Here is a 17272-nt window from a genome sequence, read left to right on the forward strand (position 1 = left end):
TGAGATGACTTATTAAATGAGGGCTTTGCTTAGTTCGCTATATTCCAGGGTCTCATCCACTCCGGAGACACTTGCAATATGAAGCCGTATTGACCATTGTTCTACGAATAATAAGAATGAAATCTGCCAATATGGATCTGAAGTAGACGCTCGCGTATATATGTACAGTAGCCCGAGTAGCGAAATAGCTTTGATTAGATTGTACTGCGCTAATATGTGATCTATATCCATTTTGCTTGCAACGTTTTTCTGGCTAACTTTCTATTCTATGCCTAAGGACTAACAATAGAATGCTGGCTTAATAGGTAACAGCGAGTGCCAGCTTTCTGTCTACAAGTATTAGATTAACGAAATCATCCTCCTTCTCATTTCACACAACACAAATCCGATCATGTCCTATTACCATGGCTCCCGGGCCCTGGATAAACTTTCAGTGGAACTAATCGAAACAACCCTATCTAAATCCTCACACCAATGGTCTCTGCAAAGCTTAAATAAATTTGGTACTTGCCAAGTCCTAATATACTCCAGTGTTGACATGACAGAAGTTCCCAGTGTGATACAGCTCACAGAACCGACTTCTTCTTAGTATACCCGGCAGTCCAAAATCCAGGCCACTCACTCGGCAGCTCTTCCACAATGAACCTGAAAATGGCGGCGTGTACCTCTTCCGGCTTTTCATACTGCGCAAAGTGTCCTGCGTCGATCGTAACCTCAGTCAAATTACTACAGTTCTCTCTCATCGGCTCGACAAGGCGAGACGTTATGGTATCACATATCACATCCCTGGCGTCATGGATAAACAGGACTGGTTGGTCCAACTTCCCCTCGCGCTTTCCATTGTATTCCGCGTTCCGCGCATGGTGAAGGTAGTACGCAGATCCGGCCCAGAAGCCGGTTCTCTGCATATCCTGAACAAAAGAGTCGAAGACCTCCGCAGGGAGCACCGGAGGCCCTGTCATCTCCACACTCGGGGGCTTTGGCGCCCCGCCCATCCATCCGCTCTTGCGCACGGTGGCGAACAGTGGGGCAAAACGGCTAGATGGGGGCGTGGATGGTTGCAATGAAGCTTTGCACATTCCTGCAATGTCACTGTCGAACCATTCGACGGTTTTTTCGAAGTTCTCCTCCCAGTTCTTCATATAGTCCCACTGGCCGAACTCGTATTCGTCCGCTGGGTAGAGCTCGCGGTTCACATAGGGAAGGAAGCCCTGCCAGCCGCGCTCGATAGTGTGGAACGGCACAGACATATTCACCAACGCTTTAACCACCTCGGGGTGTTGCGTCGCAACGGAGGATGTGACGCCTGCGCCCCAGTCGTGGCCGACCCAGATCGCTGCATCGCGGCCTGTGTCGGCTAGCAAAGCTAACATGCCCTCTACGATGGCCTCTTGACAGTAGTCATCGGCCACGCGGCGGGCAGTCGACTGCCCATAGCCTGGCATATCAGGGGCAATCGCGCGGAACCCCACGGATGCGAAGGCATCGATTTGCGCCTTCCAGGTGATCGCGCTGCCTGGCCAGCCATGGATAAAGAGAACCAGAGGGCCATTTGCAGGGCCTGCTGCTAGGTAGTGGATCTTTTTGCCGTCCGCGTAGACGACGTTGTGGTCGGTGATGGCTACCATAATGATATGTGATCGTCGGGAGTTCAGAGTCTCGCCGATTTGTGAACCCTCAGTCTTTCTGCGTTGCTTGTTTGATGGCCTTAGACACACGAGGTTACTTATGTGTTATCCCCTCAATCCTTCGGTTAAAAGTCCTCGGGGTGATCAAAATGGGGGCGATCAGGTGGGGTGAGATTTAATATGTATACGTACTAAAGTACTACCGAGTAGGTAAGCACTGCCCCTCACTGAATCGTGCAACACGATCCAATCTAACTCAACCACTATAGCAATGAGTAATATTAGTCGCTCTGCATAAACCAGTCTTATCATGTCCTGCCGCCCGCTGACATCAACCTTGTTCACATCGTCGACCGGAAAGGGATGTCAATCTCTCGGGATTAAACGTCGGATTTATGCAGCTTATACTCAACGCCGGTCAAACGCCGGTAACTCCTCGTTCTGCTCTTGAATGGGGAGTTCCTCTCTGAGATATAAAAAGGAGGATATGGCTGTCGAAATGGTGTTAAAACCCATGATCACAAATTGCAACGACTTCAAAGTTTCATCAGTGCACACCTCCACCAGACGAAGATGCCCGAGATTGTGGGCAAGGAAGTAGGCCCCATTGGCTTTGGTCTGATGGGATTGACTTGGCGAGCGACGCCACCGTCTCAGGATCAGGCCTTCGAGGCTATGCGCACCGCTATCCATAATGGAAGTATGTTAATCCCTTGGCAGGTAGCCAACTGGTCCCTTTTCATCCTCGGTAACTAACTACTGTAACTCCAGGTAACTGTTGGAATGGTGGCGAATTCTACGGATCCCCTGATTACAATAGTCTCGTGCTCCTGGAACGGTACCTTGAGAAGTATCCAGAAGATGCCGATAAAATCGTTCTGAACATCAAGGGTGGTTTGAACCCCCAGACTCACCAGGTAGACGCCTCTCCGGAGAACACTCGCAGAAGTCTGGATAACTGCATTGCTCAGTTAAAGGGCCGCAAACAAAAGATTGACATGTTTGAATTCGGTCGCCGCGACCCAGCTGTGCCGATGGATGTCACCTTTGATTTGATCGATAGGGAGTATGTCCAGACTGGAAAGATCGGGGGCATCGCCCTGTCAGAGGTGCGGGCTGAGACCATTCATGAAGCCGTCAAACACACCAAGGTGGTCGCGGTAGAGGCCGAACTCTCCTTGTAAGTTACCTGGATCGAGTCCATGGCTGCGTATGTTGACTGAGTCAGGTTCACTACCGACATCTTGGAGAATGGTGTCGCTGCGGCATGCGCTCAATATGGGATCCCAATCATCGCCTACTCGCCCATTGGCCGAGGCATGTTAACCGGCCAGTTCAAGAAGTTTGACGACCTTCCAAAGGACTCGCTGCTGCTCTCCCTCAACTTCCCCCGCTTCCAGCAGAGTAACTTCGAGAAGAATATGCAGCTGGTCGAGAAGGTGGAGGAGATCGCGAAGAAAAAGGACTGCACACCAGCACAGCTGGCTATTAACTGGACGAGAACGCTATCCAGGCGTCCGGGGATGCCGACTATTATTCCGATTCCCGGTGCGACAACAGCAGACCGGGTGGAGGAGAACAGTAAGCTTATCGACATCACGGACGAAGAGATGGCGGAGATTGATGCGATTTTGGAAAAGTTCACCCCAGCTGGTGGACGATACCCCGAGATCATCCCGACTAATACGTAGGCTATGAGGATTGTGTCTGAGCTGGCTAATGTATCAAGAATGGAGGCTGTATGTGTTTATGTAAACTTTTGCTTTTTATAGTTCGTATTGTGTCATTGTGGCTTCCCTACAGGCGGGTGGGTTGTATACAATGTAGATTCCATGTCAAGACATAGCGAACTATCGATTTTTATCCTTTCAGAGAATGAGAAACTACGTTCATTATTATAATACACTCGTAACAGTCTTACAGCAAGACGCAAACAAGAAACCGACTGAACCATTGAAAGGGGGCCAGCCCTAACTATGCAGCGGCAAAGTAAGTGACCGGTTTGGAGATGTTCATGGAATTTTTAGAAGAAAGAATAACAATTAAACTATAGATATTCTCCCAAGAGATGGCAAGACTCGTAGTTTTAATTCATGCAGTTATAGCATCCAGCTGGTTTAACAATAATCATCAACTTTTTATTGTCCACTTCGAGACGTCTCACACCCATTCCTGTGTCGCGTTAATAATGTAATTGGGCGTGGGAAGATCTCAGAGATACCCAGAGAGATGGCCTTAAGAATACCAGGGTAGCCACCAAATGTCCCCTGAGCTACAGCCTATAATGCAACACAGCACTGAGTACCCTTACTAAAGCAGTGTGATGAGGAGAGTTCAAATCAGTAGAAAAATTCCGGTTCGTATAGGTGTATATATGATATAAAAACACAACCTCCGATGGTCTCTAGATTGGAGATACGCCCCAAACCATATTGGGACCGATTTCATTACTTATGCTACACTGGTTATAGAACATTAGCCCAGATGACCCGATGACATGCTTCTACGCATTCTCTTAGAACTCACAATATGGATTGAAGATTTATAGAACTAGCCTTCCAGGCTCAACCGTCAAAAGAGCCTTGACACGGTCTAAGAAAACCCTAGCTCTCTTCTCCTCTTCAACAGGAACAGTCAGACTAAAGACATTGGCGGCGCTACCGGCCGGAGCCTCCACCACCGAGGGCCGGGGAACAGCTTTGGAGACCTTGCCGCTGAGAATATCGATGATGTCTTCCTTAACAGGCTTGGCCGGCTGAACGGCGGAGGGCGCCTCAACTACGTTCAACTCAGGAACGTAATCGCCCCGGGATGTCTGGATGGGCTTTGCGCCGAGAACCTCATCGAACAGCTCGTCGGCGGACTGCTTCTCGCGAGACGAACGGGGAAGGTCGTCGTTGGCCAGGTCGGTAGCACGGGCGAGGAATGTCGCAAGAGGTACGTTAACACCCAAAGTCTCTTGGATCTTCTTCTGGACGGACAGGACAGTAGCCAGGGAGATCGAGACGGCTACGGAGGTAGTTGGTGGAGGTCTAGCGACTGGCTCCTCGGCCACTGGCTGTGGCTCAGCGGGCTTGGGCGGTGCGGCGATCTTGATGTTGCTCAGGTCGAGGTGGGCAAGCTTATCAAACCGGGCTTGCTGGGTGGCGGGATAATCAGCCGGGATGGAGCCGAGGTAGGCGAGGACGTCGCCCTTGAGAAGACGGCCCTTGGGACCAGACGCTGGGATCTTTGAAACTTCCGAATCTGGAATGCCCTTCTCGTGAAGGAGCTGGATAACGGATGGGTACAGCGGGTAGGCGGGGTTCTGGGTCTGAACGGCAGAAGAAGATGCCAGGCCTAGATAGAGCGGCCAAAAGCGATGTCAGCGTACAGGTCTCGGAAGGTGTATATATTCCAAGCGTCTTTTGCGAAAGAATCTCCCTCATTTTGATATCCCGCGGGCAACTTACGTCTTGTAGTACCGAGTACGCGTGGTTGCCGTCTGGCGAGCACGGCCGGAATTTGGCGCACAGTGAAGCTGGAGGCCATTTCTAGATATACAAAGATCTCCCTTTATAAGATCTGGGTCGTGTGCTTTCTCCGGTCGTATGATACTCCCGTGCTGTAATTGGATTCGGCGGACTAGGGACAGGAACGATCAAGAACCCACCACCACGTCGATGGGGCCGCACAGAATCCCAAGTGGATCGTGTGACTCGAGGCGATATCGCGATCTAAAGCTAATTGTAAGAAGACATAAACGCTGGATTCGACTGCAAAAGGTGAGACCGACCTTGTAGAGACGTTGAGGTTGTTGGGAGCTTCACCGGCCGCCCGGACGGGAACATTTTTCTGCCGCGGAGACGACCGGACTCCAAGTCCGTCACAGTTACTGAGAGCTATCGGAGTTCTCCATTGAACTATCGGTAAGTCCATTTTCCTATTGTTCCTTTTAATTGCCTAGCTCTAGGTTGTATGCAATGTCGGAGGCCAATCACCGCCCGGCATTCTGCGATTTCCGTCCTGTATTTGATCCCTCTATGTATTCTAATGCTAATTGACAGTATGCCTTGAACTAGGCCCCATAATGTTTGCAAGATCTTTTGCTTTCCGGGCATTTTCGCTGCAATGTCCCAGGACCTTTATGACCCCCGGATCGTCGGTGTCAAGCCCAACTTGGAGATACTTCACTTCAAGCGCTGTTCGAACAAAGGCCGCGGTTAAAGTCAAGCCACAGTATAGCCCTCCGCAATTCAAAGCGCCTCCGCAAACCGAGCAAAGCCTGAAATTTGCTGGACGACGAGCAGAGGGTTTCGGAAAATTAGAGCGAAAGGTCGCGAAAGAGGGACAGGTATTACTTTTCCAAGCGCCATCACATCGCAGCTATGTTCTAGGTGCCTACGGCATTTCAGCGTTTTGCTTCGCTTATTCCGTATACAACTCCAACGTTGTCTTTCGCGATCCGATAATACCTCTTCCAATGTGGCAGCAGGCTCTTTTTGGCGGTATCTGCGTCATGATGAGCGTCATGGGTACCGTGTTCCTCTTCAAAACTGGACGGCTGATCAAAGCAGTCAATGCCGTTCAATCTAACGGACAGACATATCTCCGCTTCACTGTTCGGAGCTTCATTCCTTTCAAGAAGCCATTTGAGTTCGATGCTTTACCCCATCAAGTAGCGTTTTCTCGTCGGCTAGTTGTGACGCATGACTCTGTGGCTCGCATGCAGCATGCAGAGGCCGCTCAAAATGGGAACGTGAGCTTCTTCAAAGCGCCTTTAAAGAAGACGAGCATGCTCCTTTGGAGACTATTCCGATCTGTTCGGCAATTGTTTACACAGGAAGACTTCATCCTCTTGGAAGTGGAAGGTCAAAAGGGTGTTATGAGGATGGATTCTGCGGGATTCGTATCGCAGGACTTTCTTGTGATTGGCAATCCGGTCAGTTATAGGCGTTAGATGGCTGGCTGATCAAGTTGATCTGCTGTGGGCCATCTGATTGTGATATTCATTCTGAAGATGTCTAATACTGGTATTGTTCTTGGTCCCCTTGATTGGGACCTTTTTGCATCCTGAACTTATGAAGCGTCTCGATCTGTCCTTGTACAACAGATTCCCATGTATAAATAAAACCAATTCTTCTACAAAATGTAGCAGTACCGAGCATAATCTAAGTAAACAACAAGAGTGAGACGACATCATGGTTGTATTATCCGTGGCACGTGACCACAGGCGCGTCCTTGTAATTGTCTGTGACGCGACTTCCAGATCACTATCGCGCGGGCCCCTCCAAACACCCGACGGTCAGTTGTCGTTTACCCCAGAGTCTCTGGGTCGCCTGAGGCAGTTCTCAACGCTTCGCTTTACCTTTCCAGACTTGCAACCGCGGTCGCCGAAAAGCGACTGCCTTGTCGCAAGATGGGGAAGCTCATCAGGCTCGAGCTTTTTAGTATGCAGCGCTTTCGGAAGGTCATGATACATACTTGATTACTGACTGGCACACAGACTTCAAATCATACAAGGGACACCATACCCTTCTTTTCGGCGATGCCTATTTCACTTCTATTATCGGGCCCAACGGGTCCGGAAAGTCCAACTCGTGCGCTTCTCCGCATCCCCGACTGGAAACGTACGTGCGCTGACCATACTAGGATGGATGCTATTTCCTTTGTGCTAGGAATTAAGTCTTCTCACTTGCGATCTACGAACCTTCGCGATCTTGTCTACCGCGGTCGTGTCCTGCGCACCTCGAAACTCGATGCTGATGGTAATGTTATCGACGAAGAACCGAACGGACAGGATCACGCCGAAGATGGAGTTGACGGCGAACAATCACAAGACCCTAGCGGATCGAATGATCCTAAAACAGCATGGGTTATGGCAGTCTACGAGGATGATGCCGGCGAGGAGCAACAATGGCGACGATCGATTACGAGCCAGGGAGTCAGCGAATACCGTATCAACAACCGCATCGTGACCGCGCAGCAATATAACGAGGCGCTTGAGGCGGAGAATATCTTGATTAGAGCGCGCAACTTCTTGGTCTTCCAGGGTGATGTGGAGGCGATCGCGTCACAATCACCAAAAGATCTTACCCGGCTGATTGAGCAGATCTCTGGGAGCCTCGAATACAAGGCTGAGTACGAGCGTCTCAAAGCGGAGGCAGAGGAGGCAGCGGAGCAACAGACAGTCCAGCTTAATCGTCGGCGAGCCATCAATTCCGAGATCAAGCAATACCAAGAACAGAAGCGGGAGGCCGAGAATTATGCTCGTAAAGCGGAGGAGCGCGACCAAGCTATCATCACTCACATCCTCTGGAAGCTCTTCCATTTCCAGCGCATGATCGACGATTCCAGTGCAGAGATCTTGAAGTACCAAGATGAACTCAAGGAGTATCGTCGGGGCGTTGAGAAGTACGAAAAGAACGTCGAGGATGCTAAGAGGGAGCACGCGGGCGTTGGTCGAGAGGTAGCAAAGGCCGAGAAAAACATCGCGAAGAAAGAGAAGGATATCGAGGAAGCCGCCAATGACTTGGTCCCGATTGACGAGAAAGTCGACATTACTATGAAAAAAGTAGAACGATTTGCCTCTCGAATCGCAGAGATTGGCAAGGAGCGAGACTCGCAGTCGGCCAATGTCAAGCGTCTCGAGAAAGACCTTAAAGTCGTTGAAAAGGCACAATCTCAGTGGGAAGCAGAGTGGCAAAAGACAATGACCAAACAAGGCGTTCAACTGAGCGAGGCTGATCAGCAAGAATACAACAAACTGAAAGAGGAAGTCAACAAGCGATCGTCTGCGGAGCAGTTGAACCTCGACAATCTACGGCGCCAAATGAAGACTGAAGCCGAAGCCCACAACAGCCTTAAAAGCAAGTTTGAAAGTACCGAGTGGCAGCTCAAGACTTTAGAATCGGATACACGCTCATTGACTGAGCGTAGGTCGTCCATCAAGGATACGGTCAAAACTACATCTAAGGACATCGAACGCAAGAAGAAGGAGCTGAACGCACTCACTTCCGAGCGGCTGCGTGTTTCGCAGATGAGGACTGAACTTGAGGAGAAGCTACAAGTTGTCTTGAAGAAACTTCTTGAAGCTGATGACGGCAAGAAGCAGACTGAGAGGGAGATCAGAACAAAGGAGCTGATCTCGACCTTGAAGCGTATCTTCCCTGGTGTAAAAGGCCGCGTCAGTGACCTATGCAAGCCGAAACAGAAAAAATACGCCGACGCTGTTAGCACTGTTCTTGGCCGTCACTTTGATGCTATTGTTGTTGACAACGAGAAAACTGCCAAGGAGTGTATCCAGCATCTTCGTGATCAGAGAGCCGGCCAGGCTACCTTTATTCCTTTGGAAACTATTCAAGTTAAGGCATTCAATTCTAACCTAAAGGGAATGCACAGAGGAATGCGCCCAGCGATTGAAACAGTGGATTATGATGACTCCGTGTCCAGGGCTATCAGCTACGCATGCGGAAACGCCATTGTGTGTGATGACTTGGCGACAGCCAAGTATCTCTGCTACGAAAAACATGTGGATGCGAAGGCCGTCACTCTCGACGGTACAGTGATCCACAAGGGCGGCCTGATGACTGGTGGCCGAGGCCCTCAGCAGAACTCGAAGCGCTGGGAAGATTCCGAGGTAGAGAATCTATTCAAACTCAAGGACAAATTGATGGCCGACCTTGCCAATCTGCCCAAGGGCCACCGCCGGGGTACCGAAGAAGAAACGCTACAAGGAGAGCTGGTTGGTCTTGAACAGCGCTTAGCGTATGCCCAAGAGGAGCTCAAGGCGCTTGAGAGGAATCTTCAAAGCAAGCACACTGAATTGGACTTTGTTAAGCGCCAGCTCGAGGAGGTGAAGCCCAAGTACGTGGAGAAGCAGGAAGAACTGGCGGAGCTTGAACAGACAATCACAACATCGCAAGAAACCGTCAGCAACGTTGAAGATGAGGTCTATCGTAAATTCTGCAAGCGCCTTGGGTACAGCAACATTCGTGAATATGAAGTTCAACAGGGATCCCTGCATGAAGAGGCTGCCCAGAAGAAACTTGAGTTCACAACCCAAAAGAGCAGAATTGAGAATCAGCTCAGTTTTGAGAAGCAGCGTCTCCAGGCCACTCTTGATCGAATTGCCAGTCTGCAAACTCAACACCATCGTGACCAGGATATGATCGAAGAGCTCAAACAAGAACAAGAGGGCATTCGTAACCAACTGGACGAGTATAACGCGGAGCTCGAAATTCTTCGTGAGCGTCTCGAGCAGCAGAAGGAATCTTACGCACAATCCGCCGAGAACCTCACACAACATCGTAGAGAGCTTCAAAGACGCAGCAGAGATGTGGAAGCTACCTTGAAGAATGTAAATGCATTGGAAGCAGAGGTCCAGCGTAACTCATCCAGCCGATACGCTCTTCTTCGGCGCTGCAAACTTGAGGATATTGACGTCCCATTGACCGAGGGATCAAACCCGCTAGACCAGCTTCCTATTGATGAGCTTGTACAGGCAGCTGACCCTGACGCAATGGATGTTGATGAAGACGCGAATGGTGGCGCTGACGGCGCTTTCACTGTTCAGGACTATGGTATTGAGGTTGATTTCGACTCTCTGGGCGAAACACTCAAGGAGGTGAGCAATGCTATCTATGCCGTTCCAGAATACATACTAACTTCCCACTAGGAGTCTGACGAGAAGCTTGAAGAGGAGTTACTAGATAAAATTCGGTCTTTGAATAGTGAACTTGACAAAATGGCTCCCAATACCCGTGCAATGGAACGGCTGGAGAGTGTCGAGAACAAACTCCGAAGCACAGAGAAAGACTTTGATGAATCACGAAAACACGCCCGAAAGACCAAAGAGGACTTCGAGGAAGTGATGCGCCAACGATCAGAGCTGTTCAACAAGGCGTTCACTCACATATCGGAGCAAATCCAGCCCATCTATCGCGACTTGACAAAGAGTAGCAACTATCCATTAGGTGGACAAGCGTAAGTTACGGGTATTTCGTGTACGTTTAATCTGCGCCTATGCTGATGAGACATTACCACTCGATAGGTATCTGGACATCGAGGATTCAGATGAGCCATATCTTGATGGTATCAAGTACCATGCCATGCCACCGCTTAAGCGTTTCCGAGACATGGAGCACCTCTCTGGTGGTGAGAAAACCATGGCGGCCTTGGCTCTCCTATTTGCCATCCATTCGTACCAGCCATCACCGTTCTTCGTGCTAGACGAAGTTGATGCTGCCCTCGACAACACTAATGTCGCTCGGATTGCGAACTACATTCATGATCACGCTGCTCCGGGTATGCAGTTTATCGTCATCAGTTTGAAGACTGGTCTCTTCCAGAACAGTGAGGCCTTGGTTGGAATTTACCGAGATCAGACGGAGAACAGCAGTAAATCCTTGACCCTTGATGTGAGTTTTACCTGTCTCTCCCCTCGGTTAACATGTGGCGCGGCTATTGACTTGTGGTTCCTCTTGCAGCTCCGGAAATATAATTAGACGACTCGGACTGGTATATTTGCCTTCAGGGGAAACAGTCCTTTCTGAATGATATGTAGAATAGTTCTTGATCTTCTTCCTTCGTGGTCCATAGCTACGATATTACTGGTTCTTGCAACGGAATAATGGTTCGCTGTAGGCAATTGATTTGCTTTCTTTGATGTACAGTGGCAGTGCACAGTAGCGAAACTAATCTGGTCCATGGGGTTTCATACTCCATACGGAGTCCCAAAGCCGCAATTTCCCCCTTAAAAGCCTCGCAGTCTCCACTTTTGACACGGACGTTTGCCGACCGGTTAACTATTCAATAGTTTTGGATCCTCCCGTGACATTAGAAAGGCACAGATTGCGTTGCGTGGAGGGCCTGGGTCCAGGCTTTGGATTTCATCCGGAGCATAACGTGGTCGTTTCAGCTTGCTACGAAGGTTGCCATCCAAGGTATATTCCCTCGACGGACATATGCGGTTACATGAAAAGCGGATCCTATTGCAGTATGTAGTTACTCTCCTTACTTTATGACAGTTCGGGATGCTGCACAACACATTCGGGAGGTAGAACCCCAACCTCCTATGTATAGGTATCTTGCAATGTAATGGGTTATCTGGAATTCCCAAGTCCATGCATACGAGCACAAGCGCGAACCGTCGATATACTAATGGCAAACGAAAGACGATCCCAGACTGCCAATTATGGCAATATCGTTTCGGCGACCCCATTTGGAACTTGGGTGATTGGGGGCGAAAAAAAAAAAGAAGATAAGAGCTGAAAGGGTGGGTACTTGAAGGCGAAATGGGTGGGAGGAAAAGTTCTCTCCACGGAAATGTGAAAGGGTAGACCCGACAGTCTGGGTCGAGAATCAATAGACTATGGAAACTTACATTCCGGTTGCCTGTTTTCCGTGTCCGTCGGATCGGCGCTCGATCAATGGAGGGCAGGCATTTTAGATCATTGATCGGTTGTGGCCGTCGAAATCCTGCCAGCTGGGTAGGCGTCAGCCACAAAGCGGTTGTAGATTGTTGCTATGTATGGAGAGGCAGGGCCCACTTCTGTAAGAGATGAGCCAGTGGAGCTTGGGGGTTCGCCATCCGAGTGGTTGCGCACTTATTCAATCTAGTAGGGGTGCATGGAAGTCGCGCTTTTTTTCTGTAGGGAGTAACCTACTCTGTATGCGCCGAGTGGAGCGGAATTGGCGACCGTATGCATCGCAAATCCGGATACAACCTAGCTAGACACATTGATTATGAGATGAGATCCACCTGGATGTAATCCGCGTTACGGAATACTACCAGAATCGACTAATGAGGATTTCAAGTCGAGTAACTCCCAGAGCGAGAACAGTCCTTGTGGGGGTGGTCTCTTGAGTTCTAGTACTGTTTCATATGGTGAGCCTCCCATTTCCAAGGCAGAAGATCGTCTTCCCCGGATACGCGTTTTTAATGAACGCAGATCAGTGCGAGGTCGATCTTCAGAGATAGAGTTTTGTGCTGAGAACCGCCGAATCTAGGGTTGAATTACAGTAAGTATCGGCGAAGGATTTCATGGCTAAAGCAACGCTTTGAATCATGTACACAGCACTGTACAGAGAGAAGTGCGTGGCTGTCAGTCATGTTCTCCATTGGCAATGACGGGCTGTCATCGTCAGTTGAGAGTCGGTAGGGGTCAAAGCGCGGATAGACAGGAGATTTGCATCAATATCAGCAATAGTGTACTGTGGGATAAATTAAGTATTGAATGTCATCTGTACTTCGTACTCTCGATAAGGATGCAGCTACCAGTTGCGTCCGTACTAGCGGGATTCATCGTTAAGCTAGTGCAACGACAATAACCAGGAGGTTATTCATCGAATGGTCGGTGTGGAAGCACGACGATCTGTGTTAGTGTGTTCGATATCTCATAAATCCACCGGCCAATAAGTTGGCTCAGACTTGAGGGCCAGAATACAGGTATCCAGGCCCCAATAGATGAATCGATTTCTGCCGGTGCTCAGGCAGCTCTAGTGCTGCTGATAACCATACTATCAGAAGATGAAGTGATTGTAAGTTTTGTCGCGTATTGACTGACATTCTATGAACACCGTTGGAAATACCCAACAATATCTGGCAAGACACCATAAGTGCCCAAGCTCTGCCAGTAACGTTACTATGGTGTCGCTCGGGTCTCCTATATCTGCAAGCCATCCTGCAGAGTGTCACATCCCCGGTAGCTCTCAGTATGGCCACCATTCGGTGCTTGCGTACGTGGCTGTCTTGATGCCCTTGACTCCCCTGTCATAACATCGTAGTAATAACCCAGACTTGCCACCCGTCCATCGATCGAAGCAAGTATGAAAACAAAAAAAAAAAAAAAAGAAAAAAAGTGGATGGATGTTGATGAAAGCGAAGCAATCACCATCGACTTTCCCCGCAAAGGCGAGGAGGTATTTACTGTTTGGTTTGCCATTTGGCTTAACCCCCTGGCCACCATCTGCAGGAATCTTCCGAGTGCCACCGTACTTCGACAGCGTACCATGGTTAGATAGCTACTAAATTAGTGTAACCTGTCCAGGACCCCATGTTGCTTTTTCTCTCCCCTTTAGTTTTTCAGCTGAGAAGATTTAATACATAAATGTCAATCGGGGTTTGGCCGGAGATGAGCGTACCCAATGGTGATAACCGGATATCTTCTCCGTGGGACGGTGAAACAACTGATGTCTCCCCCCCAAATACCCTTGGAACAAGAGAACTAACTGCAGTCTGTATCGTTCACTGTAAGAATAAATGTTCGGCTACGCTCGGGCCTTTGGGTTTTACTGACCAAGAACAGCATCTATCACACACGTCAAGACTCAAAGGGTCCTCCTGCATCGTCCCCCATTTCAACATTTTCGAGTTGCTATCGTTTTTGGGTGAACTTTATTGAAGCGATCGGCGGTCAAGCTGTGACTTTGATGTCCAATCTTCGTACAGGGTCTTGGTGGAGGTAACGCCTCGAACCCAACTGACGTTGATCCGGTACGAAAGGGGTTAATCCCACTGGCGGGTAATAGTTCCAGAACATAGCATGCCCAGCAGCTCAAGTCGAGGGACTTTCATAACGTCTCAAATGAAGGAAAGGTTTTAGCCGCTGTTTGAAAGGATCTCCGGCGCCATTACCGGACCATGGAGCGGGCCTTGTGGAGAAACTAGAAACAGGCCGCGTTAGTCTCCTTCCATTCGAGTTGACGTTCAGATCTTCCCTGGACCATGTGACGCCCATTTAGAATAGGGCATCAGTGCTGCGGAAATTCGAGGACAATCCTTTGGGAAAGTCAAAGCACGCACTATCGTGTCAGATGGGCTGTTCCAGACAAATAACGGGCTATATGATTGGTAGAAGTGGCGCCGAACCACAATGTCTTTCCTACTGTGTGTGTGAGTCCTACTGTTGATTGTAGGACTCTCGTCAACTCGGCCAGTCGAGGATGTTCATGCGTAATCTCAGAGTCACACACTAACTTGGGTTACCACTGTGTCAGAACCCGAACTCGAAGATCATCCTTCCGTTGACCAAACATAGTCTGATTAGAGTTGGACTCAACCACTCTCCTATTGGTGTTGGTCCATGAGGCTTGCCTGGTCTTCGCCTATCAACGAAACAGAACACACTAGCAGTTCAGAATGGTCCAGGCCATGGTTACTTTTGGCGAAATAATGGGAATATACAGTAGTGTCGGTGCAGGCCGCTTCCGTTCCCACGGCCTGAATCATTCATTTGATCATCAGCCAAATAAGGAATGTAATTCAGGCCACCAAGCTGTCAGGCGTTGGGAATACAGCACGTCATTCATCCCTATATCTGTAAACACGACATCATCTATGCTTCTGGTGTGACTTGGCAGCATTTGGCGCCATGAGCAGCCTCAGCCTTCGCTTTCTCTTTTTGGGAAATGATGTCCTAGTCATGCACAAGTATGGAGCCCTGTCCCCATTTATAGAATAATGAAAGTTTAGGTGTATAGTTGGTGGCTTCGATCTTCTGTAGATATTTGTTTTCCTTGCATTAGTTTGTCAATTGTAACAGCCACAGTCGTGTTGACATGACCCATTGTTCATTTAGAATTCGTACTTTTTTCACTCTTGGCCGCGTACTCCAATAAGGGTATTGTTCTTCCTCATCGTATAATATTTGGCTTCTTCTCGGCCGTAGATATGGTTTCATTGAACCCCCCTGAAATTCTAAATTCCTGCAGACGCCTCATGACTTAGCTGTCTCTTTTTGTGTCCCTATAACAGTTAATTCTCGTTGTCATTCAAGCATTTACTTTCGTTCAAACCATACCAGCAACAAGTGGCGTTAAACAGAAACAGCCCTTAACGAGATACCACTCATCTCGTACAATGAGTATGACCAGTCCAGAGTACAGTATGGATGCGATAGGTCAGCCCATAGCTGCGAAAGAAGAAGAGCAGCCGCAGATGCTTCCATATCACGATATGACTCGGTCGAAGGCACCGGTATGAGCAAGAGCCCCCCATTAAATCAGACGCATCACAGTCTGATGTGATATCATGGATAGGAATGCTCGCAGACGACTACCACATTCAACTTCCCTTACCCACACTTCGCTCTGTTATACATCAACCGCAATGGAGAACTCGGCGTGGAGGCTTCGTCTTCTATCGCGAGTTATGAGAAAACTATCTTCACGCACGACGTCAAGGAAAGGTTTCTCAAATCGGCCACGGTCGGATGGCAGTCTGATTTGCAAAGCTATCACGCCAGTAAGTGAAGAGGCAGTCGATGAGGGCATTAAAAGAAGAACATAGTAATAACCAGGGTGATGTTCTGCGGCAGACTCCGTGAGTCACATGGACGGCGATGTCAAACCCTTTTTGTCCAATACTCCCTTCACTTTACAACAACAACACCATAACCACCACCATAATCAGGCAGGCTGGTATCAGCCTGAGCTCATTCCTTGCGAATGGCAGTCACTGCAGAACAAGCGTCATAGGCGGAACCTTAGGCGCGTGAGCTCCGATGTCCGTCGTGATTCGGACTCGGATTCTCCTGGCGCAACGATCAGGTGGACGGCACTTCGACTTGGGCAAAAGAATCTTTTAAGGACTTACTATGAAAAAGCATTTGAGAACTTCCAACAGCTCAACTGCAGAGCAATTGCAAAGGCCTTCGTCAAACTAGTCGAGCCGCGCAAGCAAGTCAACCACCCATACAATGGACGAAAGACTACCGCAGGATCGTCTCAGCGAGTAGATCCAGAATTGACGAAGCCAAAATGGTGGCCGACAGGTGTCACACATAGGGAGCCCGATCATCTCCTGAAAGCTGGTAGGCCATATTCATTCCAGGCGCTCATCTGAGGCACCATGCTGATTCTCAATCCCTCTATGCAGAACGAATTCGTCTCCTTGTACACATTTTGTGCGAATTGAAAGATAGTCATGGAATAACAGCAGATAAACTCAAAGATGCCGGACAAGATGTACGGCGACAGATCATGCCGGCAGAGCGGTTACGTGTATTGGATGAGATTTACTATGTTCGAGAGATGGAAGAGCTCTACCTAGACGGGAAAATCAGTATGACTCCCTTGACATACCTCACTACTAGGAGATTCGGTAGGACTAACCACTGAAGCAGGCGGCGACACTATAATTCACGTCTCCCATGTCCATTTGGCTGAGGCCGGTGCTGACGCCGAGCTGCACGAGCCTTCCTCCAGCGACAACACCAATCCACTAGTTAACCTCACTATCAAGTCTAAGCGAGATGCCTCAAACATGTCCGAGTGTCATAAGCCAAGCTACGAGAGCGATGCACATTCCTCCACCGAGCACAGCCAACCAGCAAGACAGCCACTGGGTCAGATCGCCTGCGCTCCTCTATCTCCACTTTCAACTCCCTCCATTAGTCGAAAGAGCTCCTTGGAGAGTAGCCTCACAAGTTATTCTTCCGACCTGACCTCATCTATGCTGTCGTCCAATGAGGCCAATCGAGTATATACATCAAAAGACGTCAATGCCACGGCACCGTGTATTCCAGGCTATTTTACACAGCATATCTCCACACAACCTCCTGGACAAAATACTCAAACCGGATTTTGGAACAGTATCCCTCAAGCGCATCAGTCGCTTGCGTTCCAAGGATACTAATGAAGTTAATGGAGCTGTTTGTTGATTG

At 49.1% G+C, this 17272-nt stretch overlaps 6 protein-coding genes across 6 annotated transcripts; 4 read left to right on the plus strand and 2 right to left on the minus strand.

Annotated features, from left to right (window-relative positions):
- Positions 1-566: 566 nt before the first annotated feature.
- On the minus strand, positions 567-1628 carry F9C07_1459 (putative epoxide hydrolase; the record flags this gene model as incomplete). Its single annotated transcript, XM_041284002.1, has 1 exon — positions 567-1628. One exon carries the CDS (start codon positions 1626-1628, stop codon positions 567-569), a length of 1062 nt encoding a protein of 353 aa, XP_041140540.1.
- Positions 1629-2201: 573 nt separating this feature from the next.
- F9C07_1460 (putative aldo/keto reductase) lies at positions 2202-3319 on the plus strand (the record flags this gene model as incomplete). The annotated part of the gene is made up of 3 exons (XM_041288178.1): positions 2202-2328; positions 2400-2808; positions 2857-3319. 3 exons carry the CDS (start codon positions 2202-2204, stop codon positions 3317-3319), a joined length of 999 nt encoding a protein of 332 aa, XP_041140539.1.
- An 851-nt stretch (positions 3320-4170) lies between these two features.
- Positions 4171-5159, minus strand: F9C07_1461 (putative pyruvate dehydrogenase complex component Pdx1; the record flags this gene model as incomplete). The annotated part of the gene is made up of 2 exons (XM_041288187.1): positions 4171-4967; positions 5081-5159. 2 exons carry the CDS (start codon positions 5157-5159, stop codon positions 4171-4173), a joined length of 876 nt encoding a protein of 291 aa, XP_041140538.1.
- A 5-nt stretch (positions 5160-5164) lies between these two features.
- On the plus strand, positions 5165-6797 carry F9C07_1098506 (uncharacterized protein). Its single transcript, XM_071507537.1, has 2 exons — positions 5165-5536; positions 5690-6797. Exon 2 carries the CDS (start codon positions 5698-5700, stop codon positions 6565-6567), a length of 870 nt encoding a protein of 289 aa, XP_071365876.1. The 5' UTR covers positions 5165-5536; positions 5690-5697; the 3' UTR covers positions 6568-6797.
- Positions 6798-6822: 25 nt separating this feature from the next.
- F9C07_2279700 (structural maintenance of chromosome protein) lies at positions 6823-13469 on the plus strand. The gene is made up of 7 exons (XM_071510386.1): positions 6823-7057; positions 7114-7207; positions 7260-10233; positions 10285-10592; positions 10660-11026; positions 11096-12495; positions 12618-13469. The coding sequence occupies exons 1-6, from the start codon at positions 7027-7029 to the stop codon at positions 11111-11113; spliced, it is 3792 nt and encodes a 1263-aa protein (XP_071365877.1). The 5' UTR covers positions 6823-7026; the 3' UTR covers positions 11114-12495; positions 12618-13469.
- A 1999-nt stretch (positions 13470-15468) lies between these two features.
- On the plus strand, positions 15469-17244 carry F9C07_1464 (uncharacterized protein; the record flags this gene model as incomplete). The annotated part of the gene is made up of 5 exons (XM_041288176.1): positions 15469-15585; positions 15648-15852; positions 15926-16420; positions 16486-16671; positions 16733-17244. The coding sequence occupies 5 exons, from the start codon at positions 15469-15471 to the stop codon at positions 17242-17244; spliced, it is 1515 nt and encodes a 504-aa protein (XP_041140536.1).
- Between the last annotated feature and the right edge of the window lie 28 nt (positions 17245-17272).

The sequence above is a fragment of the Aspergillus flavus genome, chromosome 1 (genome assembly GCF_009017415.1).
Source record: "Aspergillus flavus chromosome 1, complete sequence".
NCBI classification, from domain to species: domain Eukaryota; kingdom Fungi; phylum Ascomycota; class Eurotiomycetes; order Eurotiales; family Aspergillaceae; genus Aspergillus; species Aspergillus flavus.